Source organism: Tiliqua scincoides, chromosome 3 (genome assembly GCF_035046505.1).
Source record: "Tiliqua scincoides isolate rTilSci1 chromosome 3, rTilSci1.hap2, whole genome shotgun sequence".
Classification (NCBI taxonomy): Eukaryota; Metazoa; Chordata; class Lepidosauria; order Squamata; family Scincidae; genus Tiliqua; species Tiliqua scincoides.
In genome coordinates this window covers 95,756,046-95,783,604 of record NC_089823.1, presented here as the reverse complement: position 1 = coordinate 95,783,604, position 27,559 = coordinate 95,756,046, and the positions used below count along the sequence as shown (strand labels likewise).

The 27,559-nt window shown below is 43.2% G+C and overlaps 1 protein-coding gene across 2 annotated transcripts in view; it reads left to right on the top strand.

Annotated features, from left to right (window-relative positions):
* The window catches only part of F10 (coagulation factor X), a 28,291-nt gene extending 1,164 nt beyond the window's left edge, over positions 1–27,127 (top strand). Inside the window, exons 2-8 of one of the 2 annotated variants that reach the window (XM_066622241.1) lie at positions 4,472–4,632; positions 4,903–4,927; positions 15,701–15,814; positions 18,171–18,302; positions 23,070–23,317; positions 24,407–24,524; positions 25,779–27,127. In XM_066622241.1, the coding sequence (XP_066478338.1) occupies positions 4,472–4,632; positions 4,903–4,927; positions 15,701–15,814; positions 18,171–18,302; positions 23,070–23,317; positions 24,407–24,524; positions 25,779–26,332 (1,352 nt within the window). In that variant the 3' untranslated portion in view covers positions 26,333–27,127. The remainder of the gene's footprint in view (positions 1–4,471; positions 4,633–4,902; positions 4,928–15,700; positions 15,815–18,170; positions 18,303–23,069; positions 23,318–24,406; positions 24,525–25,778) is intronic. The other variant, XM_066622242.1, reaches the window with a different exon arrangement.
* Positions 27,128–27,559: the final 432 nt, after the last annotated feature.

The following is a 27,559-nucleotide window of genomic DNA, read 5'->3' as shown; positions in this document are numbered from 1 at the left end:
CAGGGAAAGGAACAGGGGCTATCCAGAAACCAGGAACGGAACTGCTACCACCAGACATTGCTTCTGTTGTGCATTGTCAATCTCCTGGTATCCCCTCCCCCTGCAGCTCCCCACACCACATCCACAGCTGTTGCTGAGGATTCCCTGATGCTTAGCAGTGACTTCTGGGGGCAGGGCTCAGAACGCTTCAATCTGGGGGAAAGTACCTTGCAATGGTGCTCATTGTGCCAGTGTTACTCTGGATGCCTCTCCTGATACTTTAACAGCCTGCTAGTTAAACAGATTTTTAGCATGGGAGGATGTCATGTTAACTGAAACTCATGTTCATTTAATCTGACAGCTGAATCAGAGTCTTTAGGATAAAACAGACGTAATTGGCTGTGACAGTGTCCAGTGACAGCTATCTGCATGTAGGTTTGTTGCAGTGGGAACATAACTGGCTGCTGTATGGGGTGAAATGATACTGGATGTGCCCAGAACCGCATGCTTTTCTCATTTGGGTCTTCCAACAGGAGTCTGGTATTAGCAGCCACAATTGCTGATGCATGCACAAAAGTCTTCAGCAGTTCTGCCTGTTCTCTGAATCAGGGCAATCGACTCTAAAAATATATATGAGAATGGCATATTACGAAATACCAAGTGTTAACATAAAATTAGCACCTACTCAAAAGGTGTTGAGTGTGGGGGGGGAAGTCTTCATTTGAAGTCAAATTTCTAGATTGTTCATGTCTGAAAAATGATAGCTCTTCATACATTTTTAATGGGAAAATGTGTGAGAATATTTGGAAGAAAAGAGCTAACAAGCACGTTTACAGTTAACAGTCTAGTTTGCTGACCCCTAACAGGTTAACTAGCCAGGAACAAGCTAACAAGTTAGTTTGCTGTAGTTTAGTGTTTGGGAGAAAGCTCTAGTCTAGTGCCTCCCTCTTTTGCCTAATCCACCCTAAGCCAGAACCCAAATTGGCATATCTTCTGCCACCATGGAGAAAAAGCCAGGCAGTGAGAGAGAGACCATCCTTGGAAGCTTCCCTCCCAGTTACAGTACATGGAAAATTCCCCAGAACCTAACTTGTAGCATGTTGACAAGATGCTGACAAGGCTGACAAGATGGGGCAAGTAAGCAATTAATCAAAGGCAGGAAAAGAAGTTAAATGTAAAGGGTTCTTAAAAATACAATGGGTGGGAAAGAAAGAATAAAACATATTTTCCCTTACCTCCCCAGAAGCCTTTCAATGGTCTATGATTCTCCTCAGACCTATACCAGCTATGTAGCTGGTGTAAATCTGAGAAAAGGGGAGGGACTGGTCATAAAAGAGGGGAGAGGATCATGGTACTGCCATGAACCACCCCCTCCTTCCCCTTGTCTTCCCCCTTCCCTTCCCCAAATCACCTCAAAACTCCCCCTGCACCCCTCCCCACCCACGACATGCTCCTGCCACTGATTTACCAAGGCTGAGCAGCCTGGGGTCTGAGGTCTGGGGTCACACGGCTCTGGAGCTATAGCCATTTTGTGGCAGTGACTCAGACTGGCCTGGCAGTGGTGCACTCCGACCACCATTGCTGAGCCTTTTGTGACAGCGGATGCTCCTCCTGCTCTCACAAATGGGGGATAGGATGGGGACATAAATCTTACTGTTCCCTAACTGTACATACTTCAAGATCAGCTTGAAGAGTCCATCATACCTCTCCATTCCCCAGGAAGCAGTAGTTAGTTGCCTGAATATACACAGTTGCAATCTCTGAGGGAACCAATTCAGAACACATTCAAACATCCTTGAGTTTGACCTTAAGTGACTTAGGGATGATTATGTCACTGATTTATCTAATTGGATAGTTTACCATCATTTGGACACGCCTGCTCTGACTTGATCAGACGAGCTATGCAGCTATATCTGCTTAAAGCTTGGTTATGACTGGGAATGAGAATTAAGAGAGCCAAAAGTCAAGTTGAAAAGTGTTTTTTGAACTGAGGTAAGAGATGTTGCTATGTACATGTTTGGGAGGGAATCCCACAAAAATTCTTCCACTGCAGAGTCTGGACTATACAAGAGGGTAAGGGTGAAGAAGACTGCATAGGTGTTCCTACCAGAGGCGTAGCTAGGTCATTTGACACCCAGGGCCCATAAATTTTTGTAACCCATATTGTTTAATTAATTCACTTTTTATACCACCCTTCCTCTAAGTGGCTCAGGGTGGTGTACATGGTTCCTCCCCTTATTTTGTCTTCACAACAACCCTGTGAGGTAGGTGAGACAGGTAGTAATAGTCATGACATGGAATGAATAATAATAATGGCCAGAAAATAAATGCAGTGAATATTTCCCCACAAGCAATTGATGAAATTCTGCATCAATTGGTATATAACATGATGGTAATATTCCTAAAAGCCACAATTTCCAGAATTTTGGTCACTAGATGTCCCCAAATGTCTCATTGCCCTGTTTTGAGTTTAGGCAGTGGTTCTTAAACTTTTAACACTGGGACCCACTTTTTAGAATGACAGTCTGTCCAGGAACCACCGGAAGTGATGTCATGGCTGGAAGTGACATAATCAAGCAAAATAAAATAATTATAAATAATTAAATTAAAGAAAAACAGATAAATAAGGGAAAGCCAGCCCTGTTTCTCTGTAGCCTGCCTGCAATAACACCCCTACACACACACACACACACGCACGCACGCACAGAGAGAGATATATAAAGCAGTGCCCTCCCCAGTGCCCACCTTACCAGCTCAAGCCTCTGTTTTATTCTTTTGGGGGTGGGTTGCTGCCTGCAATAACACCCCCCCAAAATAAAGCTTTGAGATTTTCAGCCCTCCCCAGTGCCCACCTTACCAGCTCAAGCCTCTGGTTTATTCTTTGGGGGGGGGGGTGCTGCCTTCTGAAGCATTTGTTGAGCTCCACTTTCATTAGATGGGACCATGCAGCTAGCCTTGCATTCCTCTTTGCCTGACTTGACCAGGACCCAAGGCACATTTGCTTACTCGCAAGTAAATGTGACCGTGTGGCTTACTTTCACGTTCCATAGGGCTCAATACATTCATCTGCTTGGAGGGAGGGACTTCCTTCTTGGGTGTTTTTTGGGGGCTGCTTTCATTGGATAGGAACCATTCTGGTGTCATTGGATTCCTCTCAGCCTGCCCTTTCCAACGAACTATGACAAGTTTGCCTACTCATGAGTAAATGTGCGATATGGCTCGGTTTCATTTTACATAGGGTTCCATGCATTTTTTTGTTTCTAGTTTTTTGACCATAACTTTTGATGGAAAGGAAATATTTCAATCCGGGTTTTTTTGCATTGCATTCCACTGGAAATTCCGCATCCAATGGCATATGGCATGATGGGGTTACTCCCAACCTTCACGATGTTAGCGATGTTACACCCCCCCAAGGGTAGCACCCGGGGCGGACCGCCCTCCCACCCCCTACTAGCTATGCCACTGGTTCCTACATTTTTATATGAATGTTGGCAGATGAGAAACTATGATGTATAGAGGGCTCCAGAATTTAGTTTGGCAGAGGGTGTCCATGGCATTGAATGTATAAAATAAAATGAGAAGTCTGAGTCAGACCATTGGCCAGGGCACTCTGGGGTCTCAGGTGGATTTTTTCTCCAGCCCTACAGGCAGTGACGTAACTAGGGAGAGCAAAACAGTAGGTACTGCAAGTACTGCAAGATGCCATGTAAGCTGCCCCTCCCACTCACCATCAAAGCCATTCAGAACAGTGAAGGCAAATGCAGGAGACACTATTTGGTTTGTGAGCACCTGTGTGTTGCCATCACTGCCCAGAATTGCTCCGATGGCAAGTGGGAGGGGCTGCTCACATAGCATGTTGTGGTGCCTGCAGTACTTACCATTTTGCCCCCCTCTAGCTAGATGCCAGGAATTGAACCTGGGACCTTCTGCATGGAAATCAAGTGCTCTGCCACTGAACAATGGCCTTACATGCTCTGTTGGTGTTATATATCTTTCACCATGGGCAACAGTGGCATAGTAAGGCTGTCATTACCTGACATGAGCTGCAGTCCTTATGCTTCTTTTGCCCAAATCCTAACCCACTTTCCAGTACTGACATAGCTGTGCCAATGGGGTGTGTGCTGCATCCTGCAGTTGGGGGGCACTCACAGAGGCCTCAGAATAAGAGAATGTTTGTTCCCTTACCTCGGAGCCACATTGCCCTTATCTCAGTGCTGGAAAGTGGGTTAGGCTTGCTCCCTTTGTTAGTAAAGGGCTATTGGTTTCAACATGAAGTTAAAACTAAAACAATATAGTCAAGGAAGAAAGGAAACGAAAGGAAACCTTGTGGTGTGTCATCCACTCACCGTAATGTGAAGCAACACTCAAGCACATGAATCAGGATCATTCTGAACACATTAATTTGCTACTGATTTATTCATTCAGCTTTCTTAAATCTGTCAATAGACAATAAAATGTCTGTACAAAACATCTGTTTTGCTTCTCTGTGTAGTATTCTTACCAGATAAAATTGCAAATAAGTTTTTGGGAAGAACAAAGCGAGCCAATACGTTCTTAGAGGAGCTTAAGCAAGGAAACATTGAAAGAGAGTGTTACGAGGAGAAATGCTCAAAAGAAGAAGCCAGAGAAGCCTTTGAAGATGACGAGAAAACGGTAATGACACGCTGGTTACAGGGAGGTGGCAACGTTGTGCCGGCATAGAGGGACTGGATGGTGGTCAAAATGGGCCAAAGTCTGACCCAGAGGGGAGAGGCTTTGTAATAAGTCCTTTAAAAATGTGATATATGTTATAAGTGAGCTCTAAAGGATCGGACTGGGTGAATTTTAATCTTTAAATAAAAATTCTCTTTTGCTTGTGTGATTTTCCATTTTAGATTCCAGTTTGCTAACATGGTCAAACTCTTTTTTTCCCCCTTCCAATAGGATGAATTCTGGAATGTACACTATGGTAAGAGATTGAAATGTTTTCCTTATAAATATTTCTTGAAAATTCTGGGGAAGTGCATTTAATAAATGGCTTTGCGGATTCCTTATGATTAAAAGTCAGAGCCTGATTCAGAGCTTGTGGCTGTGCCAAGATAATGTAGGCTTCTCAGATGATAATCAAGGAATTACAGCTCTATTTTGTAGTAAGTCACACTTGCCCATCCTATGGGTCCAGAAGAATGGCACTAAATCCTGGACAAGGTGCTCAAATGTGTGGCTGACCCGCAAGTCATTCGGATGAAATTGAAGCCTGTTCAATCTGGCTTCAGACCTGATTTTGGTATAGAAACTGACCTAGTTGCCCTAATGGATAACCTACATGAGGAAAAGGACAAGGAGATGTTCAATTCTTCAGGACCTCTTAGTAGCTTTTGATATCATCAACCATTGTATCTGGCTAGGTTGGCCAATGGTGGGAATTGTGCTTCATTCACCTCCAGCTTGGATGGCCAATTCCAAAGGGTGGTATTGTGGGATTACTGCGCGACCTCATGGCATTTATGCTATCAAGTCCTGCAAAGTTCCATTTTGTAATCCATGCTTTGAAACATCTTAGTGCAACTGCTTAGTGAGGTTATTCAGAGACTTGGGCTACAATTCTATGCTCACTTTCCTGGTAATAAGACCCATTGAGCACAATGTGACTGATTTCTGAGTAGACATACATAGGATTGTGCTATTGGAGTGAAGTGTCATCAGTACACTCTGGTTTTCCTTTGCACTGGACTATAGGAAGATGGTGGAAGCTGAACCAGTGTCTGGAACTGGTAATGAACTGGATGAGGACCAATAAACTGGAGTTCAATCCAGATAAAATGGAGATTCTATGGGCAGGTGGTTCATCTGACTGCTGAGATGGTGTTTAACCTGGCTTGGATGAGGCTACATTTTAGCTCAAGGTCCAGTTTCACAATCTGGGATATAAATTCCACCACCCAGCTACTTTGCTGCTGTCAATAAATACAGTTGGCCCGCATCTTACATGCACTTTGCTTGTACAAATTCAAATATATGTGCTCAGCCAAAATACCCCAAAACAACAGAGTTAAACAACAGTATAGATAATGCAGGTGATTCTCCCCACCATTCCACTTAGTACATGCCCTGGAGTGCACCTGCCATGGGAGAATGAAGCTGCTGTTCCTTCAGTCATCTCAGTTACAGCTTAGCTCTCATATTGTGATTTTAGCTCTTAAAGAAACAATACTTTTTAAAATTTAACATAGTTCTGACTGTACATGATTTTGGCTTTTCATGCAGACTTTGGAAAAGAATCCTCACAACCCATGTACAGGGCTGACTGTACACAATGGAAGAGGATTCAAAATTAAATACAGTTTACAATCATATGCATCTTATAAGGTATCAAGAGTTTCTCCAACTAGCTGCTAGGGAATAGAGAATTCTGAATGCTGTTCTCTTTGTGTGAAAATAAGGACATGTTCTTCAACAATGGCTACTTGCCATTCATGGACAGAGCTCAGAAGCCTGGGTGCTGCTCCTTTGATGGGGAGAGAGAGAGAGAGAGATGTGGGCAAAGGACACACCTACATAAAGGAAACTCCTCCTACAGGAACAATAGATGACAAGGTAAAAGGTTTCAGGACCCAATCCAATTTTCCAGTGCTGGTGCAGTCATGCCAATGGGCCATATGCTGCATCCTGTGGTGGGGAGGCAGTAACAGAGCCATCTTCAAGGTAAGGGAACAAATGTCAGCATTGTGGTTGCACGGGTGCTGGAAAGTTGGATAGAATTGGGCCCTCATGGCCCAATCCTATCCACACTTACCTGGGAGTAAACCCCATTGACTATAATGGGACTTACTTCTGAGAAGATGTGAATAGGCTTGGGCTCTCAATCATTTACACAATACACTGGCCTCAAGAGTCCTGCAGGAGGTGTTGCACCTATATTCCAAGAATCAGAAGGAGTGCTCATCCAGAGTTCTCATACTATGCCTGTACCTTTAACCACTGTACAGAAGAGGGAATTTTGGCAAGTGCTGCTTTTTAAACACTTCCAAGTGGAGCTGCACCTGCCAAAATTCCCTCTTCTGTACAGTGGTTAAAGGTAAAGGAAGTCTGTTCTTCGTTATATCTGGTCACCCTAGAAAGGAGGATCTACTACAGTCAGGACACTCTGGCTCCTCTTCTTAAGTTTTGGCCATCCAGGCCATTCTGTCTCTTGGTAGCCTCAGCCTACTTGTTGCACGGTGTCTTTAGGGTTCAAAACAAACTCAGCAGACTGAAATTGTGGTGATTTCCAAGTCTTTATTCATTGCCAGCAATGGGCTTCTCTCGGTGGTTAAAAATGGGGAACACAGAGAGCTGTGGTCTCTCAGTGTCCCAGAGAAAAAGCAACATTCCCTTCTGGGTGTGACCATTTATACCTGTAGGTTCTTTGTCTCAAGAAAACTCCAATCATATTTGTTAGAGCCTATGATGTCGGATATGGGGATTTTTCATTGGCTATTGCCATATCTGGAGCATACACTAAACATCTCAGGTTACTATATTCGCCATTTTGGAGAACTCCTCCCCTTTCTGTAATGTCAATACTATTTCAAAAGGGGGCAGTGTGCCTCTATCCTAATTTTCCCAATTACACTAATCTGGTAATAATCCATTTATTTTAATCCGTGTTTATACTTATTTTAATCACCAATTTATCTTCTCTTCTAATCTAATTTTAATTATTTTGTAACTTTTTCCTACAAGAAGTTATATAGAAATCTCTGATTGCTATGAAATCTCTCTCCTCTGATATAAACTGCATTTTCAAGAGAAATCTCTAGCTGGAGGCCTCTCTATCCCACATTCCTGAGGCTTCTTTATCGGATTCTGCCAACTTTGATATGTAGTCTTCACTAGTTTCATATCTGTTCTGTCAACTTTGAGTTTGAACAGACTCCCTGTTAATGAGTCTGTGCCTACCAAGATTAATTATCCTCATTACTAGAAATATTCTTAAATTCACTATCTATTCTGGCGCCTAGGAAAGTCTGGGCATTTTAGTTAGTTGTCAGGTTTGAAATATTCCTGCTTAGATAAGGATTCCACATTCCACATTAGCTGTACAGCATCTAATTTTGCAAGCCTCACTCTAAGGCAGACTTAAATCCTTTTAACTTTGTTTTCCCTTATTAATTTAACTAATATTCAGCAAAGAATATACTTGCTAACTTCTGAGTTGACAAACAATAAATTTTGTAACATTATATGTGCTACCTTCCTTTTAAATGACTTTAGAACAGCTTTTAAAGTCCCTATTTGGTACTTGAGCGTCTGAATCAAACTGTTCAGAAGCTGCATTTTCACTTGTGGATTTCATGTGGCTTCTGTTGACCTCTAATCTATTCCTACTAATTATTTTACAACTTTTACCTAAACAAAACACTTCTGCTGGTAGCAGAATCTGTCACTCTCTATCTACTGTTATTGCTCTGGCTAATTTTGCTACTGTTTTAGAGATCATAAAAGGCTCCCTCTTGTCTAAATGTAAGCTTTTCTTCTGCAGCCTAACTCTTAGATGTTACACTGCTTCTCTGTAAATACATTATTTTAAACTTTATTTTGGTTTAACAATGTCTTTTGGGTTTTTTTTAAATAATCCAATATGCTCTTCTGTGTGTTTTTCCTTTCTCTGCTCAATGCTGTCTTGGAATTGCAGGTGAAGAGGGGGGGATTCTTTGAAGCTTCAGCTTGAATCTATAAATTTTACTAGTTAGCTTGACAACAAATTGCTGTTATCTTGATTGTGTCAAATTGGTTTATTGCTTAAGCAATTAACTACCTCTGTTTATCTATTTGGGACCTCTCTGTGTTAGGCTAGCTCTGACTCTGAAGGGTGACACAGAGTTCATTTGATTTCCCTATTTCCAAACTAATTCTTTTATTCCCTAACTTTTTACTAACTTATTTACCCATTTCCTCTACTTATTATTCTTCTCTTTTAATTTTTGTTCTTATAAAAGAGCAATTAGGAAGTATCCTTGATTCCTTCCTAACAGACTTTTCCTTGAGGACTCCCAGCTTGTAGTCCTCCCTCTAAGGCTTCTGGGTAAAATGGATCTAAACTCTTCTTGGCACCTGTGCTTGTGAACATGCTAACATACATATTTCTCTCTAACATAACATTTGATTCATATAAATTCTGATATCCCAAATGCTCTCTCTCATGAGTCTTCTTTGTGAGATGTATTTGCATCTAAAATATTTTGGTTCAGCATAATGGCTACATACAACTTGTAACTTCCAGGGCCTTCCCTCATACTTGCCTGTCAACTTTGCAAAAATAGTTTTTACCTGATCTTTCACCTTGTATGGGGGGGGGGGGGTTGACTGATTTATGCCTGAAGGGGAGGATTCTAAGCAGTGTTTGTCCTCTACTATACCATTTCACATGGTCCACCTATTCGAAGTACCATCGGAAGTAACTGACGATGATGTAATTGCCAGTTACTTCTGGATTGGAAGGCCAGATACAACATGACAAACACTAATAAAAGGCTCAGGTTGGATGGGAGGGCTTTTTCAAGCATGAAAAAGCATGCTTTGGAGCCTCCTGCTGCAATAAATGGACTATGTTCCTGGTCTCACTGCCAGGGGTGCCTCAAGTACCACCACACACCACCTCAAGTATCACTGGTGATACCTGTACTACTGGTTGAGAAACACTGTTCTAGAGTTTGGGTCCAAAAAGCTGCAGATCTTTTGCAAATCATACTTTTTTCCACATTTGAAAAGCATGATATAGCAAGAGGATCTGAAAGTCAAAATGAAGAAGTCAGAGGTTCCTCTGGGTGTGCCCAAGAAGCTTTTTGGATTCAAGCCTATGTTCCTTAAACCTCTAAAACAGAAGTTTGTGTGCACGCACATGCATGTTTCTGTGTGTGTTTCATATGTGCGCACTTTGCAAAATAAATAGTGGATTGCTAATGAGGAGTGGGAAATGGCATTGTTAAAACATGATAGAAAATGTTGGTTTTATTAATGTATTATCTTATAGGGTGTGGCTATGAGATTTAATGACGAGCTCCTGTGCTTCAAATTTGTGCACTACACCCTTGATTCCAGTATACTATGTCACAGGTTTTAATGATAGTCTTACTTGCATGCGTGATTGTGCTGATTCTGTGATCACTGCTCTCTGCTATTTTTATAGAATTCATTGTGTAATTCACCCTGGGAGCCTTCTGCTGAAATGCTGCTGTCAAATTTTCTAAATATGTAAATGTTTTCTCCTCGTCGTGGCCACATATTAACACCAATGCAGGGCAGCCTTATGCTAAGAATGTATTGATTTATATGCAACCATCAATGCACATGGCACTTTACAGACTAGCTTAAAACTTAGAATCCAGATCACTCTGGATTCATTCAGAAACCCAAAGAACTTGCAATTAAAATTTGGATGCAGGGAAGACAAAGCTAAAATGGGATCAAATGGGATGTATTTATATCCATGGCTTGGAGTGCACTGAAATTTCATTGTACCTTGTTCAATGACAATAAAGTATTTTATCTATAATGCACTTTTGCAAAGGTGCAAATATATTTCGAAAAATGGTTAGCACTCTTTCTTAAGAGTCTTCTACTATTGCATCAGGAGACTAGGGCTGAAATCCTAACCACACTTTCCTGAAAGTCCCTTTGAACAAAATAGGACTTACTTCTGAGTATACCTGCTTAAGATTGTGCCCTAGGTCAGGATTTACAACAAATACGAAAGTTGAGATTTAACTTTCCCAACTCTTAGTCTGCAATCCTATCCTCACTTTCCTTGGAGTAAGTCCCACTGAATATTTTTTAATTATTAACAGTATTTATATACCGCTTTTCAACTAAAAGTTCACAAAGCGGTTTACAGAGAAAAATCAAATAACTAAATGGCTCCCTGTCCCAAAAGGGCTCACAATCTAAAAAGATGCAAAATGAACACCAGCAGACAGCCACTAGAACAGACAGTGCTGGGGTGAGGTGGGCCACCTATTGAATACAATAGGACTTACTTCTGAGTAGACCTGCTTAGGAGTGTGCTCTTAGTATATTTTATTTTTGTCCACAATAATTATAAGTAAACATCCAAATCATAAACAAATTACATGGAAGTGAATTGCATTTATTTCAGTGGCATCTATTCCCACATAATCTAATTGGAATTGAGGTATAACAGTACTATAGTATTACATATCCTAGCTCAAGAATATACAAAATGATCAGCTTGATACAATACTGTTAAGTGGTAGGATACTGTGCCGTTATCAGTCCACAGAAACAGAAGTGGGTTGCGATCTCATTTTTGATAGTTCTGAGGCACAGGGAGACCTGCAGAGGGGAGTGCAGCCCCCCTGCATTTTCTGGAGGCCTGGCGCTGCCCCATGTATTGACAACCTTCAGTCTCGAAAGACTATGGTATCGCGCTCTGAAAGGTGGTTCTGGCACAGCGTCTAGTGTGGCTGAAAAGGCCAATCCGGGAGTGACAATCCCTTCCACACCGGGAGCAAGTGCAGTCTGTCCCTGGTCTGTCTCCCTGGCTATGGGCCTTCCTTCTTTGCCTCTTAGCCTCAGACTGTTGGCAAAGTGTCTCTTCAAACTGGGAAAGGCCATGCTGCACAGCCTGCCTCCAAGCGGGCCGCTCAGAGGCCAGGGTTTCCCACTTGTTGAGGTCCATCCCTAAGGCCTTCAGATCCCTCTTGCAGATGTCCTTGTATCGCAGCTGTGGTCTACCTGTAGGGCGCTTTCCTTGCACGAGTTCTCCATAGAGGAGATCCTTTGGGATCCGGCCATCATCCATTCTCACGACATGACCAAGCCAACGCAGGCGTCTCTGTTTCAGCAGTGAATACATGCTAGGGATTCCAGCACGTTCCAGGACTGTGTTGTTTGGAACTTTGTCCTGCCAGGTGATGCCGAGGATGCGTCGGAGGCAGCGCATGTGGAAAGCGCTCAGTTTCCTCTCCTGTTGTGGGCGAAGAGTCCATGACTCGCTGCAGTACAGAAGTGTACTCAGGACGCAAGCTCTGTAGACCTGGATCTTGGTATGTTCCGTCAGCTTCTTGTTGGACCAGACTCTCTTTGTGAGTCTGGAAAACGTGGTAGCTGCTTTACCGATGCGCCTGTTTAGCTCGGCATCGAGAGAATGAGTGTCGGAGATCGTTGAGCCGAGGTACACAAAGTCATGGACAACCTCCAGTTCATGCTCAGAGATTGTAATGCAGGGAGGTGAGTCCACATCCTGAACCATGACCTGTGTTTTCTTCAGGCTGATTGTCAGTCCAAAATCTTGGCAGGCCTTGCTAAAACGATCCATGAGCTGCTGGAGATCTTTGGCAGAGTGGGTAGTGACAGCTGCATCGTCGGCAAAGAGGAAGTCACGCAGACATTTCAGCTGGACTTTGGATTTTGCTCTCAGTCTGGAGAGGTTGAAGAGCTTTCCGTCTGATCTGGTCCGGAGATAGATGCCTTCTGTTGCAGTTCCAAAGGCCTGCTTCAGCAGGACAGCGAAGAAAATCCCAAACAAGGTTGGTGCAAGAACACAGCCCTGCTTCACTCCGCTTCGGATGTCAAAAGGGTCTGATGTGGAGCCATCGAAGACAACAGTGCCCTTCATGTCCTTGTGGAAGGATCTGATGATGCTGAGGAGCCTGGGTGGACATCCAATCTTGGGGAGAATCTTGAAGAGGCCGTCTCTGCTGACCAGGTCGAAAGCCTTTGTGAGATCTATGAAGGCTATAAAGAGTGGCTGTCGTTGTTCCCTGCATTTCTCCTGCAGTTGTCTAAGGGAGAATACCATATCAGTGGTGGACCTGTTGGCTCGGAATCCACACTGCGATTCTGGATAGACGCTCTCTGCAAGTACCTGGAGCCTCTTTAGTACAACTCGGGCAAACAGCTTTCCTACAACGCTAAGGAGAGAGATGCCGCGGTAGTTGTTGCAGTCACCCCTGTCACCTTTGTTCTTGTACAGCGTGATGATGTTTGCATCCCTCATGTCTTGAGGTACTCCACCTTCTCTCCAGCAGAGACAGAGGATTTCATGCAGCTCAGTGACAATGATCTCTTTGCAGCATTTTAGGACTTCAGCAGGGATGCTGTCTTTTCCAGGTGCCTTGCCAAAGGCAAGGGAGTCCAGGGCCACGTGAAGTTCTTCTAGGGTTGGTTCACTGTCAAGCTCTTCCAGCACAGGCAGGCACTCAATGTTGTTCAGTGCTTCTTCGGTGACTACATTTTCTCTGGAATATAGCTCAGAGTAGTGCTGCACCCAGCGTTCCATCTGCTGCGCCCGATCCTGGATGACCTCGCCTGTGGCAGACTTCAGAGGGGCAATTTTCTTCTGTGTTGGACCTAGGGCCTGCTTGATACCATCATACATCCCCTTGATGTTGCCCGTGTCAGCTGCTATCTGTATCTCGGAACAGAGCTGGATCCAGTAGTCGTTAGCACATCTCCTGGCAGTCTGTTGGACTTTGCTGCGAGCAGTTCGGAGGACCTGCAGGTTGCGCTCACTGGGACAGACCTTGTATGCTGCTTGAGCTCTCCTCTTTTCCTCAATGACTGGTGTCAACTCCTCAGAGTGGGCTTCAAACCAGTCTGCCGCCTTGTTGGTCTTCTTGCCGAATATGGACAAGGCGGTGTTGTAAACGGTATTCTTGAAATGTTCCCATCTGCTGGATGCGTTTGCGTCGGCCGGGCCTGGAAGAGATTCCTCAAGCGCTTGTGCAAATTCCTCCACTTTTCTCTGATCCCGGGTCTTGCTGGTATCAATGCGAGGTCTTCCTTCCTTTTTCGTGTGATACAGTCGCTTTGTTTGCAGTTTCACTCTGCTGCACACCAGGGAGTGGTCAGTGTCGCAGGCAGCACCATGATAACTGCGTGTGATCTTGATGCTGGGAAGGCTGGAGCGTCTGGTGAGGATCAGGTCGAGCTGGTGCCAGTGCTTTGATCTTGGATGTCTCCAAGAGACTCTATGTTGGGGCTTTGTGTTGAAGAATGTGTTGCTGACACAGAGACCGTGATGACAGCAAAACTCTAGCAGGCGTTGGCCATTTTCGTTCATCCTCCCAGTGCCAAACTGACCTAAGCAAGTGGGCCATGAACTGTTATCAGCACCAACTCTAGCATTGAAATCGCCGAGGATGAACAATGGCTCTTTTACAGGGATTTTCTTGACAGTGGTGGCCAGGTCATCATAGAATTTGTCTTTGACTCTAGCATTGAAATCGCCGAGGATGAACAATGGCTCTTTTACAGGGATTTTCTTGACAGTGGTGGCCAGGTCATCATAGAATTTGTCTTTGGCTTCTGCTGGAGACGACAGAGTCGGTGCATAAGCACTGATGAGAGTGATAGGTCCTGCTGATGACTGGAGCTGCAGGGACAAAATTCTTTCACTTCCCACAGTAGGTGGGATGATGGATTTCAGCAGGGTATTTCTGACCGCAAAGCCAACGCCATGTTCCCTGGTTTCGTTTGGTGGTTTTCCCTGCCAGAAAAATGAGAAATTTCTCTCCTTGACAGATCCGGAATCTGGCAGCCTAGTCTCTTGAAGGGCGACGATGTCCATCTGCAGTCTGCTCAGCTCCATGTCGATGACAGCTGTTTTGCGTGCGTCGTCTATTTCTTGCAGGTCATCAGAGAAGCCAGGTGTCATTGTCCTAACGTTCCAGGTGCCCAGCTTTAGGGCAGTAGTTTTCTGTTTTCTGTTGCATGGTGCAGAGTTGTCGATCCGCTTGTCGGTTTTCACCCTAAACCCCACGCACCCCATGAGGTTAACGGACCGTGGCGAGGCAACACCTTACTGGCTGGGGACTGCCCAGCTTAAGGCGGGCGGTAGCTGCCCAATGAGATGCAATGATCTCTCCCACCGTCGGAAGCAGCCCCTGGCGTCATGCTCTACGCCAATCGAGCAAAGACTTATAACCGGTAAACTGCTGCTTCCCGTGTTGTGCCGACGCCGTATGGCGAAGTTGGAGTGTCCTCTCCAGTGCGCGAAGCCTGGGTAAAGAAGGTATGGAGGATAGGCTGTTACCCATGCAGCAAATCCCCCCTCTCCACGTCGCTGGAATGGTCCAATGGAAAGGCAGAAGCCAATACGGTTGGTTCCAGCGGCGTCGCAGGAGTTGCCAGAACGTGACTGTGTTCAGCCATGAACTGCCTAAGGGACTCCGGCTCCTGATTTTGCCTCGAGGTTGACTCCTGAAGCCTTTTCCAGAACTGGATGTAGCCACAAGGCAGTGGAGGTTTGGGATCAGAGTTTCTTTCTCTTAGATGAGCTGCCTTCCTAGGCTGACGAGTCCCATCTACCCGGTGGCTGTTTAGTCGCCTCTTACGACAAGTACACCCTCTTACGACAAGTACAGCCAAACTGAGGGCCTATTCTTGGCCCCCAGCCCCCAGGGGTAGGCGCTGCCCCAATATGTACAAAAAACAGCCCTTTTTCCCTGGCAATGGAGAAGATTGTAGAGATCCCATCATCGCCTTGTCCCTTAAGGAAGCAGCAACAGGACTTGCTGGGGTGATATGATATCCCTGTTTGGGAACCTTTGACCTACTCCATGCAGCATATACAATCTACTGTATAAATCCCATTGATCCAGGCTGACTTCACAGCAGGGACTGCACTTATACGATTCTTCAGGATCAGATTACTGCCTGAAAAGTGACTCCCACAAGTTTCATCTTTTTATTCTTAACTTTCTAACACAAATTCTTGGCATGTGTTTTTTCATTCTAGATGGGGACCAATGTGAGCCTGCCCCTTGCCTTAATGGTGGGATATGCAAAGATGGCATTGCTGGCTATACCTGCACATGCTTAAAGCGCTATAATGGGCCAAATTGTGAAAATGGTAAGTTTTGGGATTTTTGATTGTCAAAGAATCTCTTAGGTTGGGATGGTAAAAGAGCATTCCTACATAAACCCAGGATTGGTTCAGATGTAGATGATATCCTATACCCAGTAGGATGAAGTTTTGCAGTCACTGCACATAGGGCTACTTTTTGCATATGCATGTGTGACATGTGCACTATTTTCCCTAATAACTGCTACCCTTTAAGTCCACTTGTGACTGAAAATTTCAGAAAACTGAAATTGAATAAATTGCATGCACCTCTGTTTGTATGTGTGCCCTGGCAGTGGTGTACCTAGCACACTTCACACCCAGGTCGGATCATTTTTAAACACCCCCCTCTTCCATCATATGCAAATTTGTCTTCTTACCTGCCCCTGGAGTTAAGAATGGCTTCCTCCTTGGAGAACTTTTAACAGGGCCTTAAGTCCTTTTTAGGTTATTTAGGAGGCATTCTATCTCAGAATACCAAATGCAAGGGATGGCACCAGGATGCAGGTCTCTTGTTATCTAGTGTGCTCCCTGGGGCATTTGGTGGGCTGCTGTGAGATACAGGAAGTGGGACTAGAATGGCCTATGGCCTGATCCAGCTGGGCTCTTCTTATGTTCTAATGGTGTTCAATAGCTGACATGATAGGCTGGCATTTTAATCAAATGTAATTTTAACTGTGTATGTGATCCATTGGGGTTTGTTTCATTTTTATTGTTTTAACTGTTTTTAATGTGTGATTAATGTTAACATTGTTGTTTTTAATGCTATAAGCCGCCTTGATTGCCTGCACCAGGAGAAAGGCAGGATATAAATTATTTAAATAAATTTAATTATTCTTTATTCCTAAATAATCTGCTATCTGCCTCACCTCCATCAATGGAAGCACGGTTAAAAGAGCTCCCTCTGATGACCTCGGAGAACAGGTTGGATTGTATGGAAGAAGGCAACCCCTCCTTCCACAAATAGCCGGAGCCCTAAAGGGCTTCAAAAATTAAAACTAGCACCTTGAATTGTGCCCAGAAAAGAACCAGTAGCCAGTGTAACCACCAAAGCAGCAGCCAGACTGAGTTGAACCAATGAGCCCTGCAACCACACAGATGGCTGCATTCTGCACTGATTGCAGTTTCCAAACAGACTTCAAAGGCAGCCCGTGTAGAGCAAGTTGCAGTAATCTAATCTAGAGGTCACTAGGGACATGGATCACTGTAGCCAACTCTGAATGATTCTTAACCAACTAACCAATCCTAACCAACTTTCCAGCACTGACCTAAGGGCAATGCAGCTCCAAGGTAAGGGAACAAACATTCCCTTACTTTGAGGAGGCCTCTGTGACTGCTGCCCAACTGCAGGATGCAGCACATGCCCACTTGAAACAGCTGTGCCAGTGTGGGAAAGTTGTTTAGGATTTGGGCCTTATATTCCTAAGATTCATACTCCTAGGAAGAACTTGCACCTCCAGCTGTCATCTCTGCAATCCAGAAATGCCTTGCTTCTGTCCCATAATTTCCATTCCAGCCTCTATCATTTGCAGGTTGAATCCTAGTCCTCTCTCACAAATAACCTGCCAGAAAATCATTCTTTCTTCGTTCTCACCATGACTACTTGGGGCAGAGCAGTGACAGAGGAAAGGAATTGTCTCACCTCTCAATCTCAGTCCTCCTCTCAAATATCTGAGGTCAATGGAGACTTGGGCAGCCCGATCCTGTGCCTGGGCAGTGCTGCTCGCATGCAAGTTGCCAGGGCAACTGCCATCATAAAAATGCCATAAGGCATGTTGCAGTGGTTGCCAGCAAGCAGCACTGGCAGGGAGGCTCGTGCCACCCAGCACTGGGCCTCCCTGTTAGGGACAGAAGCAGCAGGAGTCATGCAAGGTAAGCTCCCCACCAAGTGACAGGGAGGCTTTTCCAGGTGGGGGAGGGTGGGGGGAAGATGGAGAAGAGTTGTTCCCTTACCCCGTGGTGACCTCCGGCTGCTTCTCCTGGATACAGGATACCAGGGTACAGTGGCAGGATACAGTGGGGGAAGATGGAGAAGAGTTGTTCCCTTACCCCGTGGTGACCTCCGGCTGCTTCTCCTGGATACAGGATACCAGGATACAGTGGCAGCCATTTCAGCACCGCTGTATCATAGGGCAAGTGAGCAGCATAGGATTTGGCCCTAATTCTCCTTGATAAGTCCCCAATTAAAAACACCCTGGATTGTTCACACTTCTGTGATTTCCTGACTGTCAGATAGTACTATGAATGTAAGGAGAGCAGCTGGTCAGCCCACATTCTGCATTTAAAAGAACAGTTCATCAGCTAATATTTTTATCACAAACCCATGGCCTAACTTCATAATACTATGTATTTGTCTTTTTCACAGACATACAACAATATTGCAAACTGAATAATGGTGGCTGTCAGCACTTTTGCAGACTTTTGAATGATAGTGTTATATGCTTTTGTGCTGATGGATATACTCTGGCCGAAGATGGAGAATCTTGCGTTCCTACAGGTATAAAGCCATGCGATCAGCTGAGAAGACTCTTTTTGCATAATGTCTAAGCAAGCTCACTGATGTTTATTATTTTGGATGGTTTGATTTAATTTAATTTAACACCTGGCATCTTTAAACCAAAGTGCATAGGTCCTGATGTGGTCTGACCGTCTATGGGAAACAAAATTAACTTGATCTGAAATTTGGTCTGAAGGTTCCTTGATCCCTGTTCTTCAGGAGACTCACTCTGTCCATTTTTTTGCTTCTTTGGATCCAGTAAGAAAGATTTCTTTTTCAGTATAGTAACAATGTCCATTAGTAGTAAAATATTGAACTGAAATTAGAATAAGCACCTGGCTGGATCGTACCAAAGGTCCATCTAATCCAACATCCTGTTTCCCAAGTAACCAACCAGATGCACCTGGCAACCCAAGAAAATTATGAAGGCCCCTCCCACTATTGCTCCTCTGCAACTGCTATTCAGACACCTGCTGCCTCTGATCCTGGATGCAGTATGGAGCAGTTGTGGCTGTTAGGAAATGGGTACAGGAAAGCTATATAGGAGATTTTACATGTGAACTTGCAAATAGACCTTTTTATTTTTAGTTAGTTGCACAAAACGTTTTCCGGATGAATTGACTGAAATACTATTGTATAGAATAACTGCCACTATGATATGCAAAACTACATAGAACACAAACTATAACTTAGTCAAAAGTTTGCTTTCCCAATTTTTGCTATGTCATTATGTCTAAAATAAATGATAGAAAACTAATAGCAGGAAACAATACATTGATAAGTTTATGGAGAATTGGTTTTATTTTGTAGAACAGGGGTGCCCAAAGCCTGGCACTGGGGTCAATTGCGGCCCTCGAGGCCTCTAAATGCGGCTCTCAGGGAGACCACAGTCTCCAATGAGACTCTGGCCCTCTGGAGATTTGTTGGAGCCCACACGGGCCTGACACAACTGCTCTCAGCATGAGTACGACTGTTTGACCTCTCACGTGAGCTGTGGGATGAGGGCTCCTTCCACTGTTTCTTGTTTCATGTCTGTGATGCAGTAGCAGCAGCAAAGGAAAGGCCAGCCTTGCTTTGTGCAAGGCTTTTTATAGGCCTTGAGCTATTGCAAGACCTTCATTCATTCATATAAGTTCAACTTTAATATATTCATTTATGTAAACATGTAAATTTATTAAAATTTTAAATGTAAATTAATTCTTTTTTTCCCTGGCCCCCAACACAGTGTCAGAGAGATGATGTGGCCCTCCTGCCAAAAACTTTGGACACCCCTGTTGTAGAATACTGCAGAAACAAAGTAAATTTTTCAATTGACATAACTTACTCTTTGAATAAGCTGAAACAAATGGACAGAGATTCATTTCTGAATACATTTTAATTCAATGTTTAATTGTTTTACAGTTTTACCTACTAAAATATTGGGTTGTATCCAAAGAAACCTGGTCATCATTAAGCACCACTGAAAGCTAATTATGACTAATTTAACTTAAATGAGACAGACAGCCCTATAGAACCAATCTACTCACTGAATAACCCACTTTCACAGGTGAAGGTCTGACTAGCCTGTTCCATGCCTCAGAGGCTTACCCCCAGGTAAGGAAACAGCTGTTCCTTACCCAGAGGAAACTTCCAGAGCTGCCTCCCCTTACAGGATGCAGCACAAGCCTTTTAGGAGCAGCTGCATGGGGGGGGGGGAGAGAGAGAGAGATTGGGTTGGACTGTGCACCAATGGAGCAGGTGCTGCATGCTGCAGTGGGGTGATAATCAGGTAGGCCACCTGATCATCTATGGGTGCCCTCAGACCTATGCTGATGCAGGCTAACAGAAGCCAGCCATTCATGTTATAACAGATCATTTAAACAGAGCAAAGGCTTAAATGTTCAATTAAACAAATTATTAGTTTAAAACTCCATGATCACATGCTTAGCAGCTATAGGGAGAATAAAATGGATCTCATTTTGTTCTCTGTCTGCTTCAAGCAGATCTGCAAATTGTAAGCTGGCTGTTATCTAAAGAAATGTGATAGCCTGCTGGAGAGAGAGCCTCTGAAGGAATTAGGGAGTGACATCCTCCCTTTTGCTTAAAATTATGTAGAACACAAGGTTGCTACAAAGCACCCTATTCAAGCCTTTGAATAGAAAAAGCACTTTTGCTTCTTAAAAAGCAAATTCCTTCAAGCTTTTCAGAAGAGCAGTGTCAAATGCATATGGGGAACTGTTTAGAATTAGTTAGACCAAAGTATCAATGGAGCAAATGTTATGCTTATATGGTTTAAGAAATATGAAGTGCAATGCTTATCCATTCTGCCCTCTTTGAGGCAGTTTAAAGGAGCAGGCAGAGGCAAAAGTCATAAATTTGAGATGTTTTACTACCAAGTTGACACATCATCAGATAAGAATTAGTAGCCGTCAAGCTAATGGGAATGATGAATGAGACTAACCTGTAGTTTCACTTTGAAGTCAGGAATGCACCCCAAGCCTGAATGGCTGCATTTACACATAGAGAAAGAAAGGATTTTTGGACAGAAAATTTTGTATTTTAAATAAGAACAATTTAGAGATTAAATAAGCTTTCTTTAAAACCCAAACAGCTAAAACTATCAGGAAGATTTCATATCAGGAAGGATTCATGTCTTATGTATGCAACATCATGGTGTGTGACTGCTACTGACAGGCTACTGTGTAAATGAGAAGTGCCTAGAGCTGTAAATTAACAAAAGGAATGTCACTGGCAAATTGCCAGAGCCTTACACCCAAAGTACACAGAAATGCCAAATGAATCATGAAAGTCAGCATGTATGTTAATATTCTTCACTGCTTTAATGGTTAAAGGATACAATTAACAATATAAATGAAAGAGTGGATTCTAGCCGTTAAAATTAATTTGATCAGAGCATGAAAACAAAGAATGAGGGGAAGCTAAATGGGAAAAGACTTGGGTCTCAGATATGCCTCAGATTAGCCTTGAAAAGCAGATGCAGCACAGTTAGTTAATCAAAGGTAATACAAACAAGCTCATGAATCTGGAATATGTTAGAAAGGGTAATTCCTCACAGATAAGAACTCTTTAGATTCAGGTGACAGATTTAAAGACTTATAACTGGAACTAGGAAAGTACAAAGAAAGATTAGACACAAGACAGATTATAACTCAAAGAAAGACAGATAGAGAATAGGGAGTGATCAGACAATTTATATCTTTCCCCTGGCGCCACGAGCATTTTAATGAGAGAATAGTTAATTTTGGTTGACAGGACAGATATGGAGCTTGGTAAGAGACAAACATCTACAAATCAGCTGGACAAGGAACCGATAAGTAAGGGCATCTGGAAAGTATCATCAGAAGCCCAAATTAACAAAAACATTCCAGAAACACTCTGCCTGCATTCCAAAGTTAACGGAGAAAGCAGGGCTTAACAAAGGGAGAAGCCTCTTAAAAACCCTTGTTTTTAAGAAGAATTTGGATTGTTTGGTATCAAATTGAGTTAATATACATACTGAGGATTATAGAGAACCAAAGATTCAATTTATAGAAGGCTTCTATTAATTAATAGAGAGTTTTACATAGTTTGATAGAGAAGAATTCAGACTAACTGAATAAATGGGTAAACAGTGCCACCTACAGGTTGTTGGAAACAGTGTTTTCTGGAAATGTAACCTGAGACTAACCAATCAGATGTCTGAAACCTGTAGCCAATCATGCGAAAAGCCCCATTTCTGATGTCATGATCCCCTTAGTCAGTGACTGAGATTTTTCAAACAAAGAGCCAGAATCCTATATAAACCAAGGATTTGCATTGAAACATTGCTATTCTCTGGAGACACTGAGAGTTTCCACCTAACTCCCAGTGCTCTCATCACTTTGGACAAAGAGTCCTGGAGAGGCCCGTTGCTGGCAACAAATAAAGCTTACCACCACTCTTGTCTACTGAGTTTGTTTTTGAACCCTGAAGTTACCTTGCAACAATGCCAGCTATTTTGCTGGCATAAGTCCAAGGAGAGAAAGGGGGCCTAGTGGGTGGAAAAATCAGGAATAGGTGTGAGCTCCAACCTCTCCAGCCTGCTCTACACCCCAGCCCTCCCCGCTCCCCAAACCAAACCTCTCCAGGACTGACCATGGCCCACCTCTGCCAGCACCTTACCTGGGCCAGGAAAGCATCCAGGCAAGTCTGGCAGGCATGCAGCACCTTTGGCCATTTCCACCAGTAGCACTATTGCATGCAGTGGCATCATGGGTTTTTTACTGCTATAACAAGGCTTATGGTGTGGATTGTGAGATCTGCTGCTGTAGGCCTATGATATGATTGAATTTGTCAGGTTGCAATTCTGTGCATACTTTCCTGGGAGTAAGCCCCATTGCACACAAGGGGAGTTATTTCTGAGTAGACATGCATACGATTGTGCTGTTACAACTCAATCATATGCATGTTTACTCAGAAGTAAGTCCCACTGTGTTCAATTGATCTTACTATCAGATAAGTGTGTATAGGATTACAGCCTTATTCATTGCTAACTTTCTTTGGATGCAACTCACTGATTAAAAGAGAAAGAAAGGTTCCTGATATTTCCTCTCATTTTGTAAAGCATTTGTCTCAAAAATCCAGCTTTACTTTAGAGTGGTTTGCACAACCCCAAGATAAAAAGTTACTTCAAAATACTCCAACCATGCATGCATAAATGCAAAAGCACATTTAAAAAATGTTTTTTCCTTTCCAAAGCATAAGTTTGCTTGATTGTCAGTTGTTTAAAATGTGTGGATGTTTTTACAGATCCTTATCCATGTGGCCAAATTAAAACAAAAAAGACAAAGAGGGAAGCAAGTTCACATGGAGGCATCCACAGTTCCACCTATGAAGGAATAGATGATGACATGCTTTTAGATTATTTCCAGAATTTCTCTATTCCTACTCTTGAACCTCCTGCTGAAACATCATCCAACAAGACAGAGGACGACTCAAATCCTGACACCAGAGTTGTTGGTGGAACAGACTGCGCACTGGGTGAATGTCCATGGCAGGTAAATTTGTTTGTCATATACCTTGTAATATCACATGCAGCCCAATCCTAATTAGACTTTGTGGTGGTGTGAAGACATGTATGACAGTGTAGTGTACATGCTTTTACAATTTCACAAGCAGTGTGACACCGGTGGCCATTTTGGGAACGCCACCAGAAATGGCCCCAGTGGCCCCAGTCCATTATTTCCTATTGACTTTTCACTCGTGTATGTTATGCAGCTCCCCAATCAGATGAAGGAATATTTAACACTTGTCTGCCAATGAGGACAAGTGTCTAGGAGGCAAGAAGACCACACCAGGCCTGTATGTCACTTGACCAAAGTTGGTGCCAGAGGTGCAGCAGGTTCAGGCCAAATTTAATAGGCCAGACCTTTATAGAGCTTTTGGAGCTCCCAGTATGGGCATTCTTGCTGTTCAGAGACCTACCTTATCATATATGGATCTGAACACTTGGCCAATGGTCCTGCTTTCCTACCTTCCTGTCTTGCATGCAGCCAAATCAGCAGTGTGCTTAGTAACTCCTCCTCCTCTCTCCTATACATTGCGTGCCAGTATCCACTGAATATGCCATGAGCCAACAACCCAAAGACCCAAGCAATATATGGTTTGGGGTGCATATGTCAAGCATAGTTATAAGTATCTGAGCATGTGTGGTAACATTTCTTTTTTTATTCATCTCTCTCTCCTCTCTATACCCTTGTCCTTCAGAAACTCAAAATCACCTCCCTCCAGTCCCCTGATGCACACTTGCTTCATCCTATCTTGGAACTTTTTTATTACTAGCATATATCAGGTTCTTTCCATTTGTATATTAAGCACATGATTTAAAAAATTGCCTCTTCACTCAGATGCTTAACTGATCTTATGTATCTGCCTTTCCCCTTCTCGTCTGCATCTTATTATGATGATTTCAACCCTCAGGACAAGCAGGGCCTGTGTCTTATTTTTGCTTTTGTTCACTGCCTGATTCTGTGTATGTTACAGAAATTATTGACAAAAAGATATTAAAAGCTGTGATGCAATTTTATATCTTGCAAGAAAAAATTTACTCACACAACCCTCTTTTGTGTGTCTTTTTTCCTTTTCAGGCACTTCTGTTAGATGAGGAAGGAGAAGGGTTTTGTGGGGGAACAATTCTGAACCAACGGTACATCCTTACTGCAGCTCATTGTATAAACCAAACAAAATCAGTCAAGGTTGCTGTTGGTAAGTCTTCACCATTACATACAAAGGTATCTAATTAGGAAAAAAAAATACGAAGCCACACAGTGGTAATTGGACATTGTTCTTACATTTGGTTTCTCTTTTTCATCCTGAAATATATTGGCAGTGCTATCTATCCCTCTCCCATGCTTATGTTTTTCAACAAATGTTATGTCTGAAGGAACATTATAGAAGTGGATTTTTAAAAAGTTAATAGCAAAGCCATACTTTGGCCATACTGTGGCAATTTTGGTCATGCTTTTTAGATGCAGTGTAGCAAGCAAAACTTCACCTGCAGAAACCCCATGATAGAGGATGTTGTACCAGTTTAATTCCTGCCTATCATGTAGCTGTTAAAGGCATAGCAGTCCTACCAGAAAAGGGTAGGACAGCAACAACCTTATTTTATAAGGATCAGTTAGAATGTTTTGTAGCTACGCCAGGGCCTAGGAGAGGGAGGTAAAGGGGTAATTTGAACCTGGGCCCAGGGTCAGAAAAGGGGGCCCAGGAGCCAAAGGAGGGGCCCCAGAATGTTCCTGGGACTTGACATTTTCCTATCTCACCTGAACTTGCTGCCAGCGCATAATGCTGAGGCACAACCACATGCATGCAGTGTTAACTGCTGCTGCAAGCCATACACACCAGGCCCAGGAAAGCATCAATAACCCTCCTTAACACAGTGTCAAATCTGGGAGGAAACTGGCCTGCTACAGTAGCTCTTTGGCATGGGGGCATGCACTGCATCTTGTCATGGGCAGCAGTCACAGAGGCCTCTTTAAGGTATGGGAACATTTGTTCCCTTACCATGGGGCTGCACTGCAGCTGCACCGGTGCTAGAAAATTGGATAGCTTTCTAGAACTGGTGTAGCTGTGCCAGTGGGGAGTGTGCTATATCCTGTGGTGGGAGGGTACTTACAGCGACCTCCACAAGGTAAGGGACAATTTGTTCCTTTGCCTCAGGGCTGCATTGCAGTTGCATCGGCACTGGATAGTTGGATAGGATTGGGCCCTAAGATGGCAGAAAAATAAGGGTTCTGGAAAGATCCACAGATCTCCTACAGGACCCCCAGACAAGAGTAGCTCATGCCGCCAGGGATAATCTCAGCAACAGAAGGCATTGCATAGGTTCTCGCCCTTGGTTTGCTAATTGCAGGAGAACCATAGAGCCTCAACAGGAAGAGTTTACTGTGTCGCTTCCAGTACAGCCAACATCAGAAGGTTATTGCATTATAACTACACTGTATTACTATTGCACAGGGGCAGTGCACAGAACAGAAGAAGACCGAAGAGGGACGGTTTACATTGTAGAAAGGATACTTACACATCCCAAGTTTGAATTACAGACTTACAACTTTGATATAGCCCTCATTGAATTGAGGGACCCTATCCAGTTTTCTGAAAATGTGAAAGCTGCATGCCTTCCCACTGCAGACTTTGCTAATCAGATCCTAATGAAACAACGGGAGGGTAAGGTTAGTGGTTTTGGGCGCCTCGAGGAAAGAGGTCGGACATCCCTCACACTCCGAGTAATCAGTGTGCCTTATGTTGAAAGGAAAGACTGCATGGTGTCAAGCAAATATAAAATCACAGAAAATATGTTCTGCGCTGGCTATCATTCTGCAGCTAAAGATGCATGTCAAGGAGACAGTGGTGGTCCTCATGTAACTGTATACAGGGGTACTTACTTTGTTACTGGTATAGTCAGCTGGGGAGAGGGGTGTGCAAGGGAAGGAAAGTATGGAATTTACACCAAGGTGTCTAAATTCATAGTCTGGTTAAAGAGACTAATGGCTCGAAAGTCGCAACAATGAAGTCATACATGAGTAGAACTATTGTTACCTGAACATCATTTAATGACCTATTTCACACCTAACAGCACTTACCCATCAGTAAAAGAAATAATTCTGTTTAGAACTTCCAATGAATTCCTTGGATGGACTAAATTATTTCAAAACCATTGCCATTTGTTAATTAATTAACCTAATTGCAGTTTGTTAATTAACCATCTGTTAATTAAAATAAAAATTATCCTCTGCAAAAATTCTATTCTCTAGCTTCACTTGCCAACCAGAAATGGTCAAAGCCAGTTCATACAACTTATTTAATGTAGGGAGAGTGATGTAATGTAGTGAAGCCATCACAATTGTCTGTACAGTGATTTGTCTTGTGAATGTGTGGTGTGGTACAGCTCACCACCTCCTGAAATATAAAGGCAGTAAAAAACAATCTTCATGTCATCCAGAATTCAGAAATCAATAGTCACAATGTCCCAGACAACTAGGGTTCTTGGCTGGCCACTTTGAGACAGGAATGAGGGTGGTGAACCAAAGTCTACTCTCTAATGTGTCTTGCCAATAAAAGTACTTTATAGTGACTCCACCACATAAATTGTTGCATGGCTTGAACATCAGCTTTCGAAAAATTTGCTGCATGATTAATGTACATTTTATTGCTGCTTATTGCGAATATTTTGACATTTTCTTTCATTTCATATTTTCCTATGTACTTTGTATTATTATGCAATAATAAACAATGTATTAAATGTTTGCACATCACCATTCATAAATGTACCACCAATAATTAAAGTATTGTATGTCTTATGGAAAGAGGTGTGATTTATTCCTGATAAATTCACTGTTTCCTGGACTAGAGGTGCAAAGGGAAGATTCTTCATCCAGATTGCTGTGATATTAGGGTAGCTGTTTTTAGCTTAGAATTGTATGTTGTTCACCATGGAGTTTATCATGGTGGCACTTTAACGCCCAAGCCTATCCTCAAGATATGCCAGCATATCTCTATGTATGCTAGTGCAACAACAGCCCTGCCAGTGCAGAAGTCTGCCAGCTGATGGACTCACCATAATTGCCAATGCTGGAAAAATACTGTACTGACCTAACTCAGATGTCACTAGGATTCTGGCACCTCTGCCAGCGGAAAGGCCAGATTGGGGCGTGAAAGAATGTGATGGACAGTATGGTTAGTTATGCTATAAGTATAGTTTAACAGGGATGCTCACCTGAAGCGTAAACAGCATTTTT